General features: G+C 31.8%; 2 protein-coding genes across 4 annotated transcripts; both read right to left on the bottom strand.

Moving 5' to 3' along the window:
- Positions 1 to 10,735: 10,735 nt before the first annotated feature.
- LOC130944373 (protein yippee-like At4g27745) lies at positions 10,736 to 12,936 on the bottom strand. 3 transcript variants are annotated; one of them, XM_057872670.1, is made up of 3 exons: positions 12,800 to 12,936; positions 11,619 to 11,754; positions 10,736 to 11,355 (listed from the first exon to the last, which is right to left on the bottom strand). In XM_057872670.1, exons 2-3 carry the CDS (start codon positions 11,709 to 11,711, stop codon positions 11,098 to 11,100), a joined length of 351 nt encoding a protein of 116 aa, XP_057728653.1. In that variant the 5' UTR covers positions 11,712 to 11,754; positions 12,800 to 12,936; the 3' UTR covers positions 10,736 to 11,097. The 3 variants fall into 3 exon arrangements, with proteins under 3 accessions (XP_057728653.1, XP_057728652.1, XP_057728654.1); XM_057872669.1 differs by lacking the exon at positions 12,800 to 12,936 and adding an exon at positions 11,823 to 12,006 and having other exon boundaries at positions 11,619 to 11,751; XM_057872671.1 differs by lacking the exon at positions 12,800 to 12,936 and adding an exon at positions 11,823 to 11,997.
- A 355-nt stretch (positions 12,937 to 13,291) lies between these two features.
- LOC130944372 (probable serine/threonine-protein kinase WNK7) lies at positions 13,292 to 17,307 on the bottom strand. The gene is made up of 7 exons (XM_057872667.1): positions 16,694 to 17,307; positions 16,040 to 16,077; positions 15,661 to 15,888; positions 15,351 to 15,571; positions 15,082 to 15,239; positions 14,482 to 14,836; positions 13,292 to 14,327 (listed from the first exon to the last, which is right to left on the bottom strand). Exons 1-7 carry the CDS (start codon positions 16,811 to 16,813, stop codon positions 13,456 to 13,458), a joined length of 1,992 nt encoding a protein of 663 aa, XP_057728650.1. The 5' UTR covers positions 16,814 to 17,307; the 3' UTR covers positions 13,292 to 13,455.
- Between the last annotated feature and the right edge of the window lie 289 nt (positions 17,308 to 17,596).

The following is a 17,596-nucleotide window of genomic DNA, read 5'->3' as shown; positions in this document are numbered from 1 at the left end:
TATCCTTGTGCCACTAGCCTTGCCTTGTTTCTTGCAATGTTACCATCTTCTCCCAACTTGTTCCGAAATATCCACTTGGTGCCGGTCACTTTCTTTCCACTAGGCCTTGGAACCAAAGTCCATACTTGGTTCTTATCAAATTCAAGAAGCTCATCCTCCATAGCTTTAACCCAAGAAGGGTCACTAAGTGCTTCCTCGACGTTTTGAGGCTCTATTTGTGAAATCAGGGCAATGTTTGAACCTTCATTAGCCTTTCTAGTGGAAGACCTTGTTTGCACTCCATGAGAGACGTCCCCAATGACAAATTCCTCAGGATAATTCTTCAAGAATCTCCATTCACGCGGTCTGGTGGACTTGGAGGCAGATTCAGTCACCAAGGGAGTCTGGGCGCTGCTGGCAGCAGAATTTTCTTCAGATTCATGAGACAAAATGAAATTGTCTCTTGAATTTTCAGCACTTACTGTTTCTGGTTCAGCTTATCTAGAATTTTCTTTTCCATGATTTTGAGCAGCTTCATCATCCTTTTGAGTTTGATTTCCTGCATCACCATCTTCCAGAATGCTTTGCATCAAGTTAGTATCACAAAATGTAACATGTATGGACTCCTCAATAATTCTAGCATCTTGATGATAAACCCTATATGCTTTACTAGTTGTGGAATATCCTACAAACAAACACTCATAAGCCTTTGGATCAAACTTTCCCAATTTTCTTTGTTATTTAAAACAAAACATTTGCATCCAAAGATGTGCAAGTAATCTAAGTTTGGTGGGTAGCCTTTCCAAAGTTCATAAGGGGTTTTCTTCAAAAATTTCCTTATGATTGTTCTATTTAAAATGTGGCAGGCTGTGTTAACCGCTTCAACCCAAAGGAATTTTGGAACATTACTCTCATAAAGCATAGCTCTTGTCATCTCTTGTATGCTTCTATTTCTTCTTTCCACAATACCATTTTGTTGTGGTGTTCTTGGACAAGAGAAGTTGTGAGATATTCTAAATTCCTCACAAAAGGATTCAAATAAATTGTTTTCAAATTCAGTTCCATGATCACTTCTTATAGAAGAGATTTTCAAATCCTTTTCATTTTGAATTTTCTTGCAAAAAGGTTCAAAGGCCGAAAAGGCTTCATTTTTGTGTGCAAGAAATAAAACCCAACCAAACCTAGTGTAGTCATCCACAATTACTAAACCATAATGTTTACCTCCTAGGCTGAGTTCTTGTTGGACCAAATAAATCAATGTGTAGCAACTCAAGTGGTCTTTTAGTAGAGATGTCTTCCTTTGGTTTAAAAAAGCTTTTTGTTTGTTTTCCCATTTGGCAAGCATCACAAGTGATGTCTTTGTCAAACTTTATCAAAGGAAGGCCTCTTACTAATTCTTTCTTTACAAGTTTGTTTATTTGAAACATACTTGCATTGCCCAATCTTTTGTGCCATAACCACTTTTTAGATTCTTTAGAGTGAAGACAAGCTACATTTTGATCTTTTAGTTCATCAAGGGTAAGTCCATACATATTATTGAAACGCTTGGCAACAAACATCACTTCATTTGTCTTTTCATTAACAACACAGCATTCAAACCTTTTGAAAACAACTAAGTATCATAGATCACACAGCTGACTTATACTCAAAAGATTGTGCTTCAAACCACAAACCAAAAGTACATCATTAATGAAAGTAGATTGCTCATTACCTACTTTTCCAACAGCTATGATTTTACCTTTACCATCATCTCCAAAGGTCACAAAACCTCCATCATACTTATTCAGTTTGATGAAGTAGGTTGACCTTCCAGTCATGTGCCTTGAACATCCACTATCCATGTACCACATGTCCTTTTTGTTCTTGGATGCTAGGCAAATCTGCATGATGAGTTTCAAGTAGCCTTAGGTATCCAAATTAATTTGGATCCTTTGAAGTTAATCCATCTTGGTTGCCCAAGTGCATTGAAATCACAAACAACATTGTAGACTTTGTTTCCTACAACTCTCTTTTCAATGAAGCATTGTGCATATGAGTGACCAGATTTCTTGCAATTTATACAATGATTTTTTGGTGTGTGTTGCTGAAACTGATATGAGTTATATTGCTTGAAATGATTAAAGTTTTGAAATTTTTTAGTTTTTGGAGGAGATGTATTTCTTTTGGCAAACTGATTTTTATTAGAGTTATTCTTCTTTGTGAAAGCATTTTCACCAGAATTTCTTTGAACATTTTTACCTTTCGAAAATGAGGTTTTGTTGTAAAAAAGTGGTTTCTTGAAAGCAACCTCATTTTTCGAAATGTAACCCAAACCTGGCCGGTTTGAACTCGGACCAGTTCTTGGTGAGGGCTTAGCTTCATTTGTGTATTCTTCATCAGATTTTTCACATATTGAATCATATCCGATATCTGATTTGTTTGGTATGGATTTGGTATTGATGAAGAGGCCACAAATTTTATAGAGGAAGTGTTAGAAACTACATCTTCCTTGGCTATGTAGCCTAAACCAGATTTTTCAAACAATGGCCTTTGACTTGCAAGTAATTTATCCAAGTTGCTAGACCCTTGAGCAAATTTTGCTAAGTCACCATTCAGCCTTTTGATCATTTCATTTAGTCTTTCATTTTCAGCAATTAACTCATGAGAAGGATCCACAATGTGCTTTCCTTTTAATTTTTCAAGTTCAGATTTTAGAAATCTGTTTTCTTCAATAATATCCAAAGCACATTCAGTTTCCTTCACTTTTTCTTTTAAAAAATCATTTTCAGATCTTAACACATCTCTTTCAGATCTACACTCATTATATTTGTCAAGCAATTTTGATGTATTTAAAGTGAGATCATCAATAATAGCATGCAAGTCTTCAATGGTTAAATCATAATAGTTTACCTCATCAAAATTGTTGTTTCCAGCCATGAAACAGTCCTTGTCATCTCCTTCAGATTCTTCTTCTTCATTTGAGTCATTCTCAAGATCCTCCCAAGCTGCCATGAGTACTCTCTTCCTTTCCTTATTTCCTTTGTCCTCCTTTTTGAGCTTTGGACAGTTTGACTTGAAGTGTCCAGCCTCCTTGCAATGATGACACGCCACCTTGCTCAAGTCTATCTTTTGCTCCTTTGAACTTGAACCTTTGTGTTTGCCTTTGCTTTTCATCATCCTTCTAAATCTCCTAGCAAAAAACAAAAGCTCGTTATCTGAAATACCATCACTAGACTCACTCTCTTTTGGTTCTATTTGTGACTTGAGGGCTATTCCCTTTTTCTTTAAGTCTGTGTTTGTGTGTGTGGCTTCATAGGCAAGGAGTTTTCCTCTCAGCTCATCATAGGTTATGGGACTTATATTGTTACTCTCGGTTAGGACAGTGGCAGTGTTTTCCCACTCTTTTGTGAGGCTTCTAAGGAGTTTTCTCACCAAGGTTTGTTCTGCATAGTTTGTACCCATAGCATTAAGGTTGTTGATTATGATTGAGAATCTCTCAAACGCTTCATCAATGCTTTCTCCATCCTTCATGCTAAACATCTCGTACTCTTTTTGCAGCATATCAATCCTCGTTTCTTTAACTTGTTTGGTGCCTTCGTGTGTAACCTAGAGTTTTTCCTAGATTTCTTTGGCTGTCTTGCATCTAGACACCTTCCGGTACTCTTCAAAGCTAATAGCACAATGAAGAAGGTTGATTGCTTTAGCGTTCAGCTCTATCTTTTTCTTGTCATCTTTATTCCATTCAGCTTCTTCTTTTGGAGTCACCACTCCATCAGCACTTGTTTTTGTTGGGATCTTGGGACCACTCACAACAATCTTCCATAGGTTGTAGTCAATGGATTGGATGAAGATCCTTATCCTTTCTTTCCAGTAGGAATAGTTCTTCCCGTTGAAGAAAGGTGGCCGGTTATTTGACTGGCCTTCAGTGAGGGTGTAGGCAACTGTGGTTGTGCCCAGGTTGTTCGCCATTGGATCTTTGCTCCAAGCGGTTAAGCTTGATTCTTGAGACCTTAGCTCTTGATACCAATTGAAGGTTGTGGTAGGCTTAGAGAAGGGGAGTTGAATCTATGCCTTGCTTTTCGGTTGCTGTTATTACCCTTTTTAAAATAACTTTGCAATTCTGATTCTGTTCAAACTGAGCAGCGAAAATTTATGAGACAATTTATTTTTATCTCATGAAAATCAGAAAACAGAACACAGCAGAGAAGAGAAAAGCTAACACCAGCAAGTATCCTGGTTCGGTTGCCTTGTGCTATGCAACCTACATCCAGTCTCCTCCACAACTATGGAAGAATTTCACTATAGTTAACAGTATTACATACACCAATAACACAGGATTGGCCCAATCCTTTCACACTCAAGTTCTAACCTAACTTGACATTGGCTATGCTAATACCTAACTATACCTCTTAGTGCTAACCCAACTCAGAAAGGGATACTTTACAGGTACAAGATACAAGACATAAACATACCTAAAGAAATCAGAAAATAACTCTAGACTTTTCTCTCAAGTGTATCTCTCAGCCTTTTTTCACTCATGGCTTTTTCTTAAGCTTTCTCACAATGCCTTTTCTCACAAGAAATTACAGAAAGATAAACTTAGAAAAGTACATTACAATCAGTAAAACATGAAGGAGATTGACTTCATCAGCAGCCTCTTTGCTATGTGCAAAACCAGATTCGCAAACCTCAGATGCAATTCTTCAGTATTGGCCGAATGCTTCTTTGAAAGAGAGCATTATCCAAGTAGAGGAACTTCTTAACAGAACACTGTTCTCACTCTCTGGTTTTCTCTCCTTACCGCTGAATAAACAGCAAGCTTCTTTTTATCTCCTTGCATGTTCCTTGGTTCTTCTTCCAAGGTCAACACCTTGAGCCTTGAGCTTCACCAACCCACAAGCTCACTTTTTCTTCTCAAACATCAAAGTAGACCCTTTGCTTCTGACTTTTCCAACTTGACCGAAAGCCATGAATGAGTAACCGAAAATGTCTTCCAATGGTCAACCAAATCTGAACCATAGAGATGCAACTTGGTCCCTAAGAATCTCTTGTGACCGTGGATTTGTAGCAGTGAAGAACATAGATCAACTTTTCCTTTGAATGCCATTTTCGGATAGAGCAGAGAGTTGGAAAGAAAGGATGAAGATCTGATGCATGCAAGATGAGATGGATTACCTTTCTTACGCTTGATTTAGCTTGGAGTTTCTGTTTTAGCTTCTGTGCTTCAAGCTTCAACTCTCTCTCTCTTGCTTTTTTGGTTACTAGCTTAGGGAGGAACCTTTTTCTCTCTTTCTCTTTCTTACTTTTCTGATGCTATAATTTGACTTGATTAGAGAGGAAAGGAACGTTGCTTTGGTAAAAGCAAGTGAGAGGAAATGAGGACTTCAATCTTGTATGAGAAGCTTGGATCAACTTGAATTGATGGATACAGGCTTGGATCGGATCACTTCTTTTTTGCCCGTTTTGATTTTTCAGCCTTATTTTCTTATGGGCTTTGTTTATTTATTTACTCACCAGCCTTGCTATATTATTTTCATACCAATTTGGGCTGCTGAACTAAGTTTTGGCCTGCAACATATAATAAATAATCAGCAAATATATAATTATTAATACTTTACACTAATTATTTATTTTGCCCAAAAATAATATTTGTCATCACTAATTTAATTTAATTAATTTCTTAACTCAACATATGTGATAAAGATAAATATTATAAACTAATAGAGAGAGAGTTATATAAATTTATATGACATGCAATAATGCTTTTATTTTTTTTTAATATGAATAATAATGTTACCCATAACTTTAAATTTGAGAGAATAATACTTTTGATTTGATCCGTTAACTAATTTAGTAATTTTAGTGCAGTGTCCATGGAAAGATCATGCTCAAACCAAAACAGAATTATTGTCATTATGACTAAGCTTTTATTTATATAATAATTATATCTTTAAGAAAGATAAGAAATGAGTGGCTAGGATGTATTTGATATTGCAGTTTGGTACTTAATTGAAAGCAAAAACATGAGGAGGAAAAATGAAACAAAGGTGGTCAATTGAAGTCTTTTTAAAAACAGATTTCAGACTAATATTTTTATTAAAATTTAGTCAATATTTAATTATTAAAAAAATATAATTTTATATTATTAAATATAATTTTATATTATTAAAAATGTTAATAATAATTAATTAATAATTACAAATTATAAAATGTACCACTATCTTTTTAAATGTCAAAATCTAACATAAAAGTAATACACATAACCATGATTATTATTACTAGTAAGAAATTTAATTCATTATATTTTTTATTAATATATTATTTGTATTACTCCTTAGTCCTTATCATACCATAATGTATGTCTTATAATTTGGAGACATTTTCTCAAGTTTCAATGTAATGGTATCAGTGACAGCCAACAGGACATGCTTGGCTTGTTTATCAAAGATTCAAAGAAAATTGCAGAGAAGGAATATTCACTACAAGCTAATTTAAACAATTCAATGTATATATGTATATATAATTAATTATATAATGGCATGGAGAACATAGCAGGCAGATTCAACAGAGACTCTCAAATTATTGATTTTATTTTTTTAATTAATGAAAATTCTTCTACTAATGTTAATGGTAACTTTCACATTTTGATACATTTTAATTTGACGTACTTAATTAAGGTCATGTTATTTGATATAACTATCTTAAGATAGAAATACAGAGAAAATAATGAGGAATAACAATTTATTTGAAAGGGAAAAAAATTTAAATAAAATTTACCCAATTTTCAGTTTATTAAAATATCAAAGATAATGAAAATATAAAAAAATAATTCAAATTTTTTTTTGGGTCTTATCTTTATTGAATACAATGTCAATAATGCATATTTTATTTTTTTTAAAAAAAACTTACTGAATATATATAATACAAGGTCAATTCTATAATAAAAAAAAGTCTTTGCATATAGAGAATGAAAAAGAATATTTAAATCATCCACGTTAAAAAAAATTATTCTCTTCATTATTTTTTTCCCCATAGTTTGCTCAGCTTAACCTCAGAAGAGGTTAGGTTAATTTCTTCAATTTTAAAACATAACTAAGGCATAAACTAGGAGATATGGCAATGTGTTATAGATGATGTTCCTTGATTCACATCTCTATTTATATATCTTAAAAGAAAAAGGAATATAATATATTTAGATTAGAACGTTGGTGGAAACATTGCAAATGTTGAGCTCCTTAGACTACTAATTAAGTAATCAACTATATACCGGATAAAGTATTATTTTAATTCTCAATATTTAGACTAAATTTTAATTTAGTCTTTAATATTTTAAATATTTTATTTTAATTTAAAATATTTTAAATAAATTTAATGTTGTTCCATTTTTAAATTTAATATGAATATATAGTTAATAGGATGAGTATGTGAATGTTAACAATATTATTTTAGTCTAAGTCATATCTTTTTAGTTTTACATGTTCGAGAAATATAATCAATACCTTCTTATAACACTTTTTTTTTATTTTTTTTAATATAAAATCTCAAACCCTATCAATCAATCATCAATACTCTAAAATTTAAAGATCATTTTTATTGTTAGAAGGAAGATTTTACTTACAAATTAAAATTAGACATTATTACCTCTTTCAATATATTAATTATTGGTATCAAATTTAATAATGAAACAATATTAAACTTATTTAAAACATTTTAAAACTAAAATAGAACGTATAAAACATTATGGACCAAATTTAGAATTTGGCCCGTTTGAGGATTAAAATTGTTATTAGAGCTCTCAGCTACCAAAAGATAGGAAAAAAAAAATTAACAGAAATCAGAGTTACATTACCTTTGCCTTTTAACATTTCAAGCAAAATGAGACTCTAATTTCTTCCAGATATGAGCAAAGCATCATATGTTTTAATTTACATATCTGAAAAAGATGGATTCACTGTTCTTTTTGCTGCATTTTCAATGAGATATTGGAGTAATTCATGACCTTTATTTTGTTGGTTCAGCCTCATCTTTCCAAGAAAAATGTTCACAATCTAATTTTATTGATATTGGATTTGAAGCAAAATCTTGTGTCATTGATGCCATTTTGGCTCGACTTTGATTAATAATTATACTAATTCATTTTTTTTTTCAAATAATTGTTTGTTTTGAATAAAATAGTATATTAGAAAATTAATAAATTTTGTGTAAGAAAGAAGAATTAATGTTACCAAACTCTTTTATTGCATTAAACCTTTGGTGGTGGTTGTATTGAAAGAGTAAACTAGACATTTTAAAATTGAAGTATGTGAAACTATGCATGAATATAAAAATATTGAATTGGCTCACCTAATTATAGATTATTATATACAGAGATTCTAATCAATGAGTATTTGGTATGTTAATGAATTGAATTTTTGTGTGGCAAACAAATGCTGTTACCATTGGAAACCATTCTCAACTAATTGACTCCGACAACTTTCTGTCTTATGCACCACCTTCAGCAGGCACCACTCTGCAATATATAAATATAATTTTAATTTATTGATAACGTAAAATATTTTATATAATCGTAAAATCATATTAATTTTTTTAGTGATTATTTACGCGTTCAATAAAATTATTTTATATTAATAATGTATTAAAATTAAATTTATATATATATATATATAATAATTTTTTTAAATATTTATAGAATATCAGTATTCCAGTAATTTAACTGTTGATTTTAATTAATATATTATATATTGGTTTTGTTCTTATTAAAAAAATTGTTTTTAAGTAAAATTTAAAAGTTGTTTATTTTAATTTTTGTCAAAAGTTTATGTTAAATGATAGTATAATGAGATAAATAACTATGAAATGTGCCATATTAATATTCAACTTATCATGTAATATTTAAGAAAAAAAATGAGTAACTAGATAGATAATTTTAATTTTATTTGACAAAAAAATTACAAGGTTATACAAAAAATGTGTCTTTTAAAGAATTAAAAAATTATTTAAACCTAATAATATAAATAAATAAATAAACCACTTGTTTGTACACACTTAACAGCTCAAACTTTAAAGTTGTAAGCAGATAAGGAACATCAAAATCTTTCCTCAATCTACTTTCCAACTTTAAAGGAGCAGAAATAATCAATTTTATTTGAAATATTCACAAAGATCATCTGGTTATGTTTTTCTTTATCTTGTCTAAATCATTGGTTATTGAAATCACAACGATCACATGTTTCTTGCTGTTCATACTTCATGCAGTTATCAATGTGGTAACAATTTTCCCATTATTGTTCCAAAAAGACCTAAAGTCTCTTATCTATGCACATCTTTTTATGTTGTTTGCATCAAGATCGGTAATCTAACCAATAAGATTAAAAATTTAAAAGATTAAAAGTTTAATTTAAATTCAATTTAATATGATAAAATAATATATTTGTATATAAAATATATAATTTTTTAGATATTTTTTATATTTTATTATTTTAAATTGATTAATTGCTAAAAAATCAAATAAATTCAACTAATTAACCAATTATTTAACCATTTTTTATTTCAATCGATTTACTGTTGATCAATTTTTATATTAAACCAAAACGATTTAATAACTAACTTTCCGTTAATCAGATCGAATTGATATTCGAATCTCTTTGGACTACAAATTTTCATACATCAAAGTGGTATTTAATTACCATCATCTCACATACAAATTAATTCAAAAATAAGTATTTATATTTTGAACCATAATTGTGAAGTTAATCCATATGCAAGACATTGATAAAGAATATTTTTTTACATATTTCTAGAAATATTTTTACTGAAACCTTATATATATATATATATATATATATATATATAATTCTACCACAATCCTCTCTAAAATAACATGTAAATTATCCTTTATGATGTGTCGCATTTTAATTGAATATTTGCTTTTAATTTGAGTTACTATCTTAACCATAATTAGATTATATTATAATTAAATTTTTAAAAAGGATAAATGTATAATTTATTAAAAGATTAGAAGAAACTGATGTCTCGAACGGCCGAACTCTAGAGTCCAAAAATCACGATCACCGGTTCCTCCGATTCGTCTCGCCAGTTCTGGTGCATCTCCAACACTGCGCCGTCGCATTTGTGGCTCCTATTTTGTGTTCTCCTTACTTTGGTGCATCTCTTGTCATCGCGTCCTCGTTCGTTGTTGCTATCAGACCTGACCAAAGTCAGCTTCACCGTATTTGAACAGATTGGTTTTCTCTCTTATCTGCATAGAATTCACATATATATATATATATATATATATATATATACTAAATCGCAAATTGCTAATTTTATGACAATACAAAATTATTTAGGTGAATGCTATGATGTCTATCACTTTGTACCTAAGTTACTAAAAGAAGTAAGTAAATAATATTTAATAAATTTTACATGATTTATTTTTTATTTTAAATATTTTATTTTTTACTTTAAAAAGAAAGTTAGGCAATTTAAGCACCAAAACAAAGGCACCATAGAATTCACCAATTATTTAACCATTTTCAAAATTACAGGGTCAGTCTAAGATTCAGTCACTTTGGCTGCAAAAGTGTAAAACAACAGTCCTATATCTGCCAAACTTTTTGTACAGTGCCCATAAATCACATTTTTCTGAAAAGAATCTTTTTTTACCAGTATGAAATAAGTAATATTTATCTTTTTACATTAATGTCTCATTTGATATTGAGACACCATATAAATACAAAGACACAGAAATAAAAGTGTGTAAACACAAATTTTTGTACTTGTATTATGTCTTCTTTTAATCAAATATACCACAAAATCGACTAAATAGATCAAATAACATCAATGTGTTCTACTGATATCATGTTTACAATAACACTTTACATATAAATATTCTTGTATGATCTTCTATTACCTTCTGTCATTTGTTTATTTTCTATTTGATTCATTCTTCTAACCACATGGACCAAACACAATATTCAAATATAACCTAAAGAAACTGTAATTTGACAACTTAATTTGATTGGTCTTAAAATCCATTTACATTCACCACACTTCTAATGAATCAACTTTTCCAAGAAAATTCACAATAATCCTATGAACAATTTCAGGATCAAATGACTTAACCCAAGAAGAATCAAATCAGTCATCATAATAATTTTCTAGGTTTGTTTGGCTTCCTCTAACTACTATCTTGAACTTCTCTAGTACATATTTTCCTTCTTTGTACTTCTGTGATTCTTCATAAGCCTTAATGTATGTCCAACCAAGTTCTTCACCACAATCTGAGCAATAAACATCAGCAACTGTGTGAAGACCAGTGATGAGTTGTCTATCTTCTTTGGGTCCCAAACTAATGTTCATTGCATGAGAGAAAAGAAAAGCTCTACCACTGCTTGCCTGTTACAACATAACCCCTTGAAATTCCAAGGTCAAAAATGGAACTTTATATCATCTTCATAACCCCTTTTATCTATTTAAGCAAGGCTATTAATATTATGCTACAGACTCTTATTGCAAAACAAACTATATATGAAACTATCACTACAGCAATACTGGTTTAGAGTTCTGACAAGTTTGAATGAAATTTATAACATAATTCAAAAAGAAAAAAGATTATTTGAGTTTGAATTTTTAGCATAAAGATGTAGAAAAAGGTTCACCTGGAAATCTTTGGAAACAATATCATCATGGAAAGCAACAAGGTTCTGGCACTTGAAGCAGCAATAAGCCTTTGATCCCATAAAATCAGCCATTGATGCTGAAATTTTCTTAGCAGTAGTACCAACTTTGCTCCTACTAATATATATATATAAGTATAATAATAAAGTTTGGTCAAACACTCAAATCATAAATTTTTTACCAACCTCAAGCTACCAACCAATTTCTCTATGTCAGAAGAGTACTTTGTGGTTAATCATAAATGAATATGATTTTATCAAATATGTATCAACCAATATATTCAAGATTATGTATTGAATGATGCTGAAGAAAGGTACTAAATTAATTTTTATGGCAGGCATCAATCAATGAGAAATAACTTTGAAAGAAGAAAAGAACATGAAGTTGATTGAGTGAAGAAGATTCCAAGGAGTTGTATAAGAATATTAAAGGGTTTGATTAAGACATTATTAATTAGAATAACTAGAGTGATTTGGTAAGAAAATGATGCAATTATTTATAAGTTTTCTTTTTTATTGTGTTGCTTGAAGAGTTTGGTCTTCCTTTTAGAGCAACACAGAGGATATATAACAAATACATAACAACGAAATGTAATAAAACTAAAACTAAATACAAAGGAAAAGTTGCAATAAAACTGTGACATGATTAAATAGTTTTTTTTTTCCCCATCCTGTTATGATCATCTTTTTCTTAATTCAAAATGAAAGGTGTTACCTTTTTTGCTTTGGTTTTTGTAGTGAATGGTTGTTGGTTTGTGCATTAGTGCATTATTACTACTGATAGGTATCTCTCTATATGTCTATAAAATTATTGTGGCTACAATTTGTTCTTTTTTTTTTTTCACTTGTATCATTAAAATTTTAGGCTTATCAAACAATCCATAAGATATATTTTCTAAAAAGTAAAATATCAAAACAAAATCATGGCATATCAAATTCTCAATAATACTAGAATTCTTTAAATAAAAAGATGATGAGTATCTAAAGTTCAGATGCTAGCATTATTCACATGATCACAATAAGTACATAAAAAGAATCGCAATTTTATATTTTCCTTCCTCTCACTTTTGAAGATCAATCTGAATCATGAGAATGCAAATCTCAAGCGTCAGTCACCACCTATCATTCCTTCACTTCAGTTTACATAATTGTCCAAGAGTTACCTGAAACTGGGTTGCTTTTGGGCCTAGACGTAGGTGTAGACTCCCTTTGAAGTAGCATCCGACTTGTATTGGTGCCGCCGTCCAAGTTCCTCGTGAGGAGGTGGGGTGGTACCTGTAAGAGACTCTGATGCCTGCGAGAGACTCAGATACTTAAGTTAGTCAATGTATTTATAGTAGATAGTTCCACTTTTAGTCTTAGTGGTGAGTTAGTTCCACCTTTAGTGATGAATTATTGTTTCCCTTTTTCTAGAAAAGTTGTTAAGATTTCTTTTTTAAATAAGTGGGAGGAGTTAGTTACTCATTCAAATAAGTAAAACTATGCTAATAGAAGAGGTCACCTTTAGTGGTTGGACTTTTATTCTTTTTGAGTCTAACTTTATATTTTGGGTCAAGGTATGAACAATAATACTAAAATTTTGAAGTTATTAAATTAAGGCACATACGTTGTCATTCTAATTGTACATAATACTAATTAGAAACTGATAATGTAAATTGAAAGCATAAATCATAGATTTGAGATTAATGATACTTGTGCCTCTACTAAAAAGAAAAGGGCATCCAGTATACAAATTTAATTTCACAAACTATACAATGAAACAGAATCTTTTCAACAAGGGTTAATTAATAATCAAAAAGCTTGTATATATGTATCAAAATCAATGAGCAGAAACATTCTTTTTTTCCATCCATCTCTGTCTGGCTGCTTCCAATGCCTCTAACTTCATTCTACAGAGTTCATCAATCCAAGATTGATACAGTGCATCAATTTCTTGAAGCTCAAACTTTAGTTCAAAATCCATGTCATTAGTTGAAGAAACAGAAGAAAAGCTACATGGCAAACTCAAAAGATTAGACCTTTCCAAAATTGGCCCTAAGTTCTCCTTTGATGAGAATTCATTTATCACCTCGCCATCTCCACAACCACAATCCCCTGCGTGCAATTTGCAATCCTCGAAATCCGTATCATGAAACTCGCTTACGGAGGGACTTGTGCTTCGGAATTTAAAGTTTTCTTCGGCCTTGGAACAAAGAATATTGTCACTTTTCATAGGAGTATCATCTACAACAAACAATGAAGTTAAGGAACCTTGAGAATGTTGATATTCTGAGTCGCATAGACTTGCAGAAGAACTACGATTGTCCTCGTAATAAGGATCATCGGCTTCCCCTGAAAAGTTGTCCTTCTCATTTGAGACAGAACCTTCTCTCGATGTATTGTGTTCGGAGAAGTTATCTCGACCAGCAACTGGCTCGGAGGGAATATCGTTTGGGACAGAATTCCATGGACCTGCCATTGCTTGGCCATCTACATTTGTTGACCCACTGTATTGAGTTGATTCGCCAGGTGAGCAACGAGTAGATGAAGGCTTCCACCAAGGTAGAAGCTTAAATACCAAGTAATCAATAAGGTCAGCTATGAAGGCTACATCATGATCTGCGAGCTCCAAATGTTCGACCATCTCTGATGCCACCGCGAGAGCAGTATCTGTATCAAGGTAGAAGAGAAAATGTATATTCCTTACTCCACCTGGATGTAACACAACAAGAGACTTGTTAGCATCAATTTACAATTATTTACTATTTGTAGTTAGATTAAAGAATTCCTCTGGATTGGAGAGAACTAGAGAAGTACATGGTAGACAGGTAAATAAGAGAGCCAAGGAAAAGAGGGTGATACTCACCATTAGTATCAGCAATTCGCAAGGTCAATGATATCGAGTTATCATCATTTTTGGATCCTGTCAACCTAAACTCGTTGTTCTTATTTGTCCTCTTAACTTCAAAAACAGGACTATGCACACCGCCTTTGTTGCTTCCGGCATCACTGCTTGCATAATTCTGCCTGCCCTCATTATCTATGTCCATGGATAGGCGGGACCTGCTACGACCTAGCCTAGGACCATTTTCAACTTGCAGGAACGGATCTTTAAGAAGCTCCTCTGCTGACAATCTCTCAGATGCCGGAACAAGACATTTCTCAATAAATTGCCTAATTTCGGGGTCGCTCACCTTATTAAGCGAAGCAGGTTTGATGCCCTGAAATGGAGTACATCACAAGGTAGCATAGATATGAGTACAAGTGTACAAACATTGATATCGGAGATACAGTTGTATGCTTTTTGAGCTTCCTTAACATTCATAACCACTTGTTTTTATGCATAACATTTAGAAATTAAATTGAAAAAGAAAAGCGAGTAATTGTGGAAGTTCCTAGAGTACACTTGTTTTTATGAGCATGTTACAATTACAAATAAGGATATGCCACTGATTGCTATGCTTACCGAGGTAACTTTCTTAAAGATTTGAGCCGGGTTTTTACATTCAACGTATGGATACTCAAGAGTAACCATCTCTAGTATGCACATTCCAAAAGAATATATGTCAACAAGTTCATTGTATTCCTCTTCATATAGTTCTGGAGCCATAAACTCAGGAGTCCCTTTCAAAATCAAAGAACAGAAAAAAAAAAGGAAGAAAAGTTTAATGCTCCATATAGTATCCGGCATAAGAAAAACTATGCATATATTATAAGAAAATTATAGTATGTTACCAATAACACTTTGAGCAGTTGGTTGCTGCATGACAATTGCCAAACCTAGGTCCCCTATCTTGACTTCTCCATGGTTTCCATTAACAAAGATGTTGTCACATTTCAAGTCTCTGTGAATTATAGGTGGTTTGTGACTGTGAAGATACGCTAACCCTTGAAGAATCTGTCTCGCCCAGCCTTTTATGGCTTTCACTTCAACATATTTATGCTTTTGACGGTACCTAAGAGCCAAAGATGTAAAACAATTTCATGCACATGTCATAGCCAAACAAGGTAAGGTAAAAGGCAGACAAATATCAAGTGGACTTACTGCCTTAAATTTCCAGATGAAAAAAGTTCGGTGATCATGTTAACGGTATGCTGCGTATCATCAACCCAAGAATCATAGAACGTAATGATATTTTCATGGTTCAAAGACTTCAGTATATTGACTTCAGAATACAATTTTGCAAGATCATCTACTGTGTGCAAGAGGCCATCAATCCTAACTTGGTTCCAAGCGACTTCTATTCCTTCGACTTCATCAAAGGCCCTATAACTGGCAAAGAAAAAAAGAAGAGAGAAATATATAAGTAGAATTCTGCAACAATTACCAAATCTTCCTACATATTATTCTAATGTGAAATTATAAATAGAACTACAAGAGCAAGAAGAACAAAACAATGGAAGATTAGGCATCAGAACCATACACAGTCTTGAAGGCACCCTTCCCCAAGATTTCATTGTACTGGGACAAAAACAAGAAAAAGAAGGTTAGATAAAATAGAGAAGAACATGTTAATTATCCCTAAAAGTGCTTTACAAAAAGAAATGTTTCATATCAAGCATTATATACTTGTTCATCCAGGATAATTCTCAACGAAACTTGTATGTCTTTCACAAACATAATGCAAAACAACAAAGTCGAATACCATAAGGGCAAGTTCTCGGGCAAAACTTCATTCTCAAAATGATAACTTCAATCTCAAAGTTCCTTAATTCAAAATAACAAGATGATCCATTTTGCCACAATGATACAAAGGTCAATATATAATCATCAACACATTGATTTTTCAGTTTAACTTATGCTACTACCTTGCATTAAATAATTTAGTGCAGAAAACATAAGTAACAAAATATTAACCACATTTTATCAGATAGGCAGAAACATAGCTAATCTATTACATTGAGCATTGTATTACCAACAAACATTGCATCATAACAAATATTCAATGCTTAACACCTTATAAGAACACAGATTAACTCAACATAACAAAATCCACCAAGCTTGATTAAAATGAACTCAAGATCAGATAATGAAGAATAATACAGAAAATTATATCAATCAATTGTTACAGACACACCCTAAGGTACCGTCCGGTAGGATCTTTCTCTGTAAAATCCTCCTCAAAATCATGAGGCACCCTTGTGTTGAAAACATTATTCGCAGGAGACAAGGCCAATACACCCCCAGAACTATTCATTTTGGTGATGAAAGATTACCAAAAAAACAAAGGGATTTTAAACCCTACTCTTTTTAATATAATTATTTTGCTTATACTATAGTACTATAGCTTTTTGGATTGGATGATTTGGGGTTTCAATTTCTCCTTGTAGTGGAGAAAGGTTGGAATTGAATTGTGAATGAATCCGCATTCAATGACAAGGCTTGGAGGCAATGAATTTGAACCTAAATCCAAAACCCAACCTTCCATGTCATAGCAAAAATTCATGCTTTGTTTCAAATGAAAACCAACACAATCTCCTCCCCAAAATTCATCCTTTCCACAGACCCAAGTACCAAAACCTCAAAAAGGTTCAAACTTCACTACATGGGGGAAAATGGGGGAAAATTTTCCATAGGAAAAAAGAAGGGGAAAAATGAGCGAAAAGAGAGAGAAAAAATGGGGAATTGATTTAGGATAGCGAAAGTTCAGGTTGAATCAAACAGTTGTATGGTGAATTATGGTTCTACTTTTTTTTTTTTTTGTTTAAACCAAGATTTGACTTTTTTTTTTTTTTTTATTCTGATTGAAGCTGGGAACTACTAACATATAATGTTTCATACAATATGTAAGTACTAAATATTTATCCATATATCCATATATTGAAAAACAAAGTTAAAAACATATTACACATAAAAATAAACAATTCCGCTGCTTATATATACTTTTATGATAAACACTATTTTGACACTAATATTTTGTTAACAACCATACAAAAGTTTTTTTTTAATTTTATTAATTAAAAAATAATTTAAACACACA

This window comes from Arachis stenosperma, chromosome 8 (assembly GCF_014773155.1).
Source record: "Arachis stenosperma cultivar V10309 chromosome 8, arast.V10309.gnm1.PFL2, whole genome shotgun sequence".
Classification (NCBI taxonomy): domain Eukaryota; kingdom Viridiplantae; phylum Streptophyta; class Magnoliopsida; order Fabales; family Fabaceae; genus Arachis; species Arachis stenosperma.
The sequence above is the reverse complement of the archived record's forward strand: the minus strand, read 5'-3'. Positions and strand labels throughout refer to the sequence as shown.

Bases quoted from the DNA above. Each gene is read 5' to 3' on its own strand.
- LOC130944373 (XM_057872670.1), bottom strand. From the start codon at position 11,711: ATGGCTGATTTTATGGGATCAAAGGCTTATTGCTGCTTCAAGTGCCAG. The intron at 11,356-11,618 runs GTGAACCTTTTT...ATGTTGTAACAG, and splicing joins TTGTTTCCAAAGATTTCCAG to GCAAGCAGTGGTAGAGCTTT.
- LOC130944372 (XM_057872667.1), bottom strand. From the start codon at position 16,813: ATGAATAGTTCTGGGGGTGTATTGGCCTTGTCTCCTGCGAATAATGTT. The intron at 15,572-15,660 runs GTAAGTCCACTT...TTTGGCTCTTAG, and splicing joins TCATCTGGAAATTTAAGGCA to GTACCGTCAAAAGCATAAAT. The intron at 14,837-15,081 runs GTAAGCATAGCA...ACTCCATTTCAG, and splicing joins TCTTTAAGAAAGTTACCTCG to GGCATCAAACCTGCTTCGCT.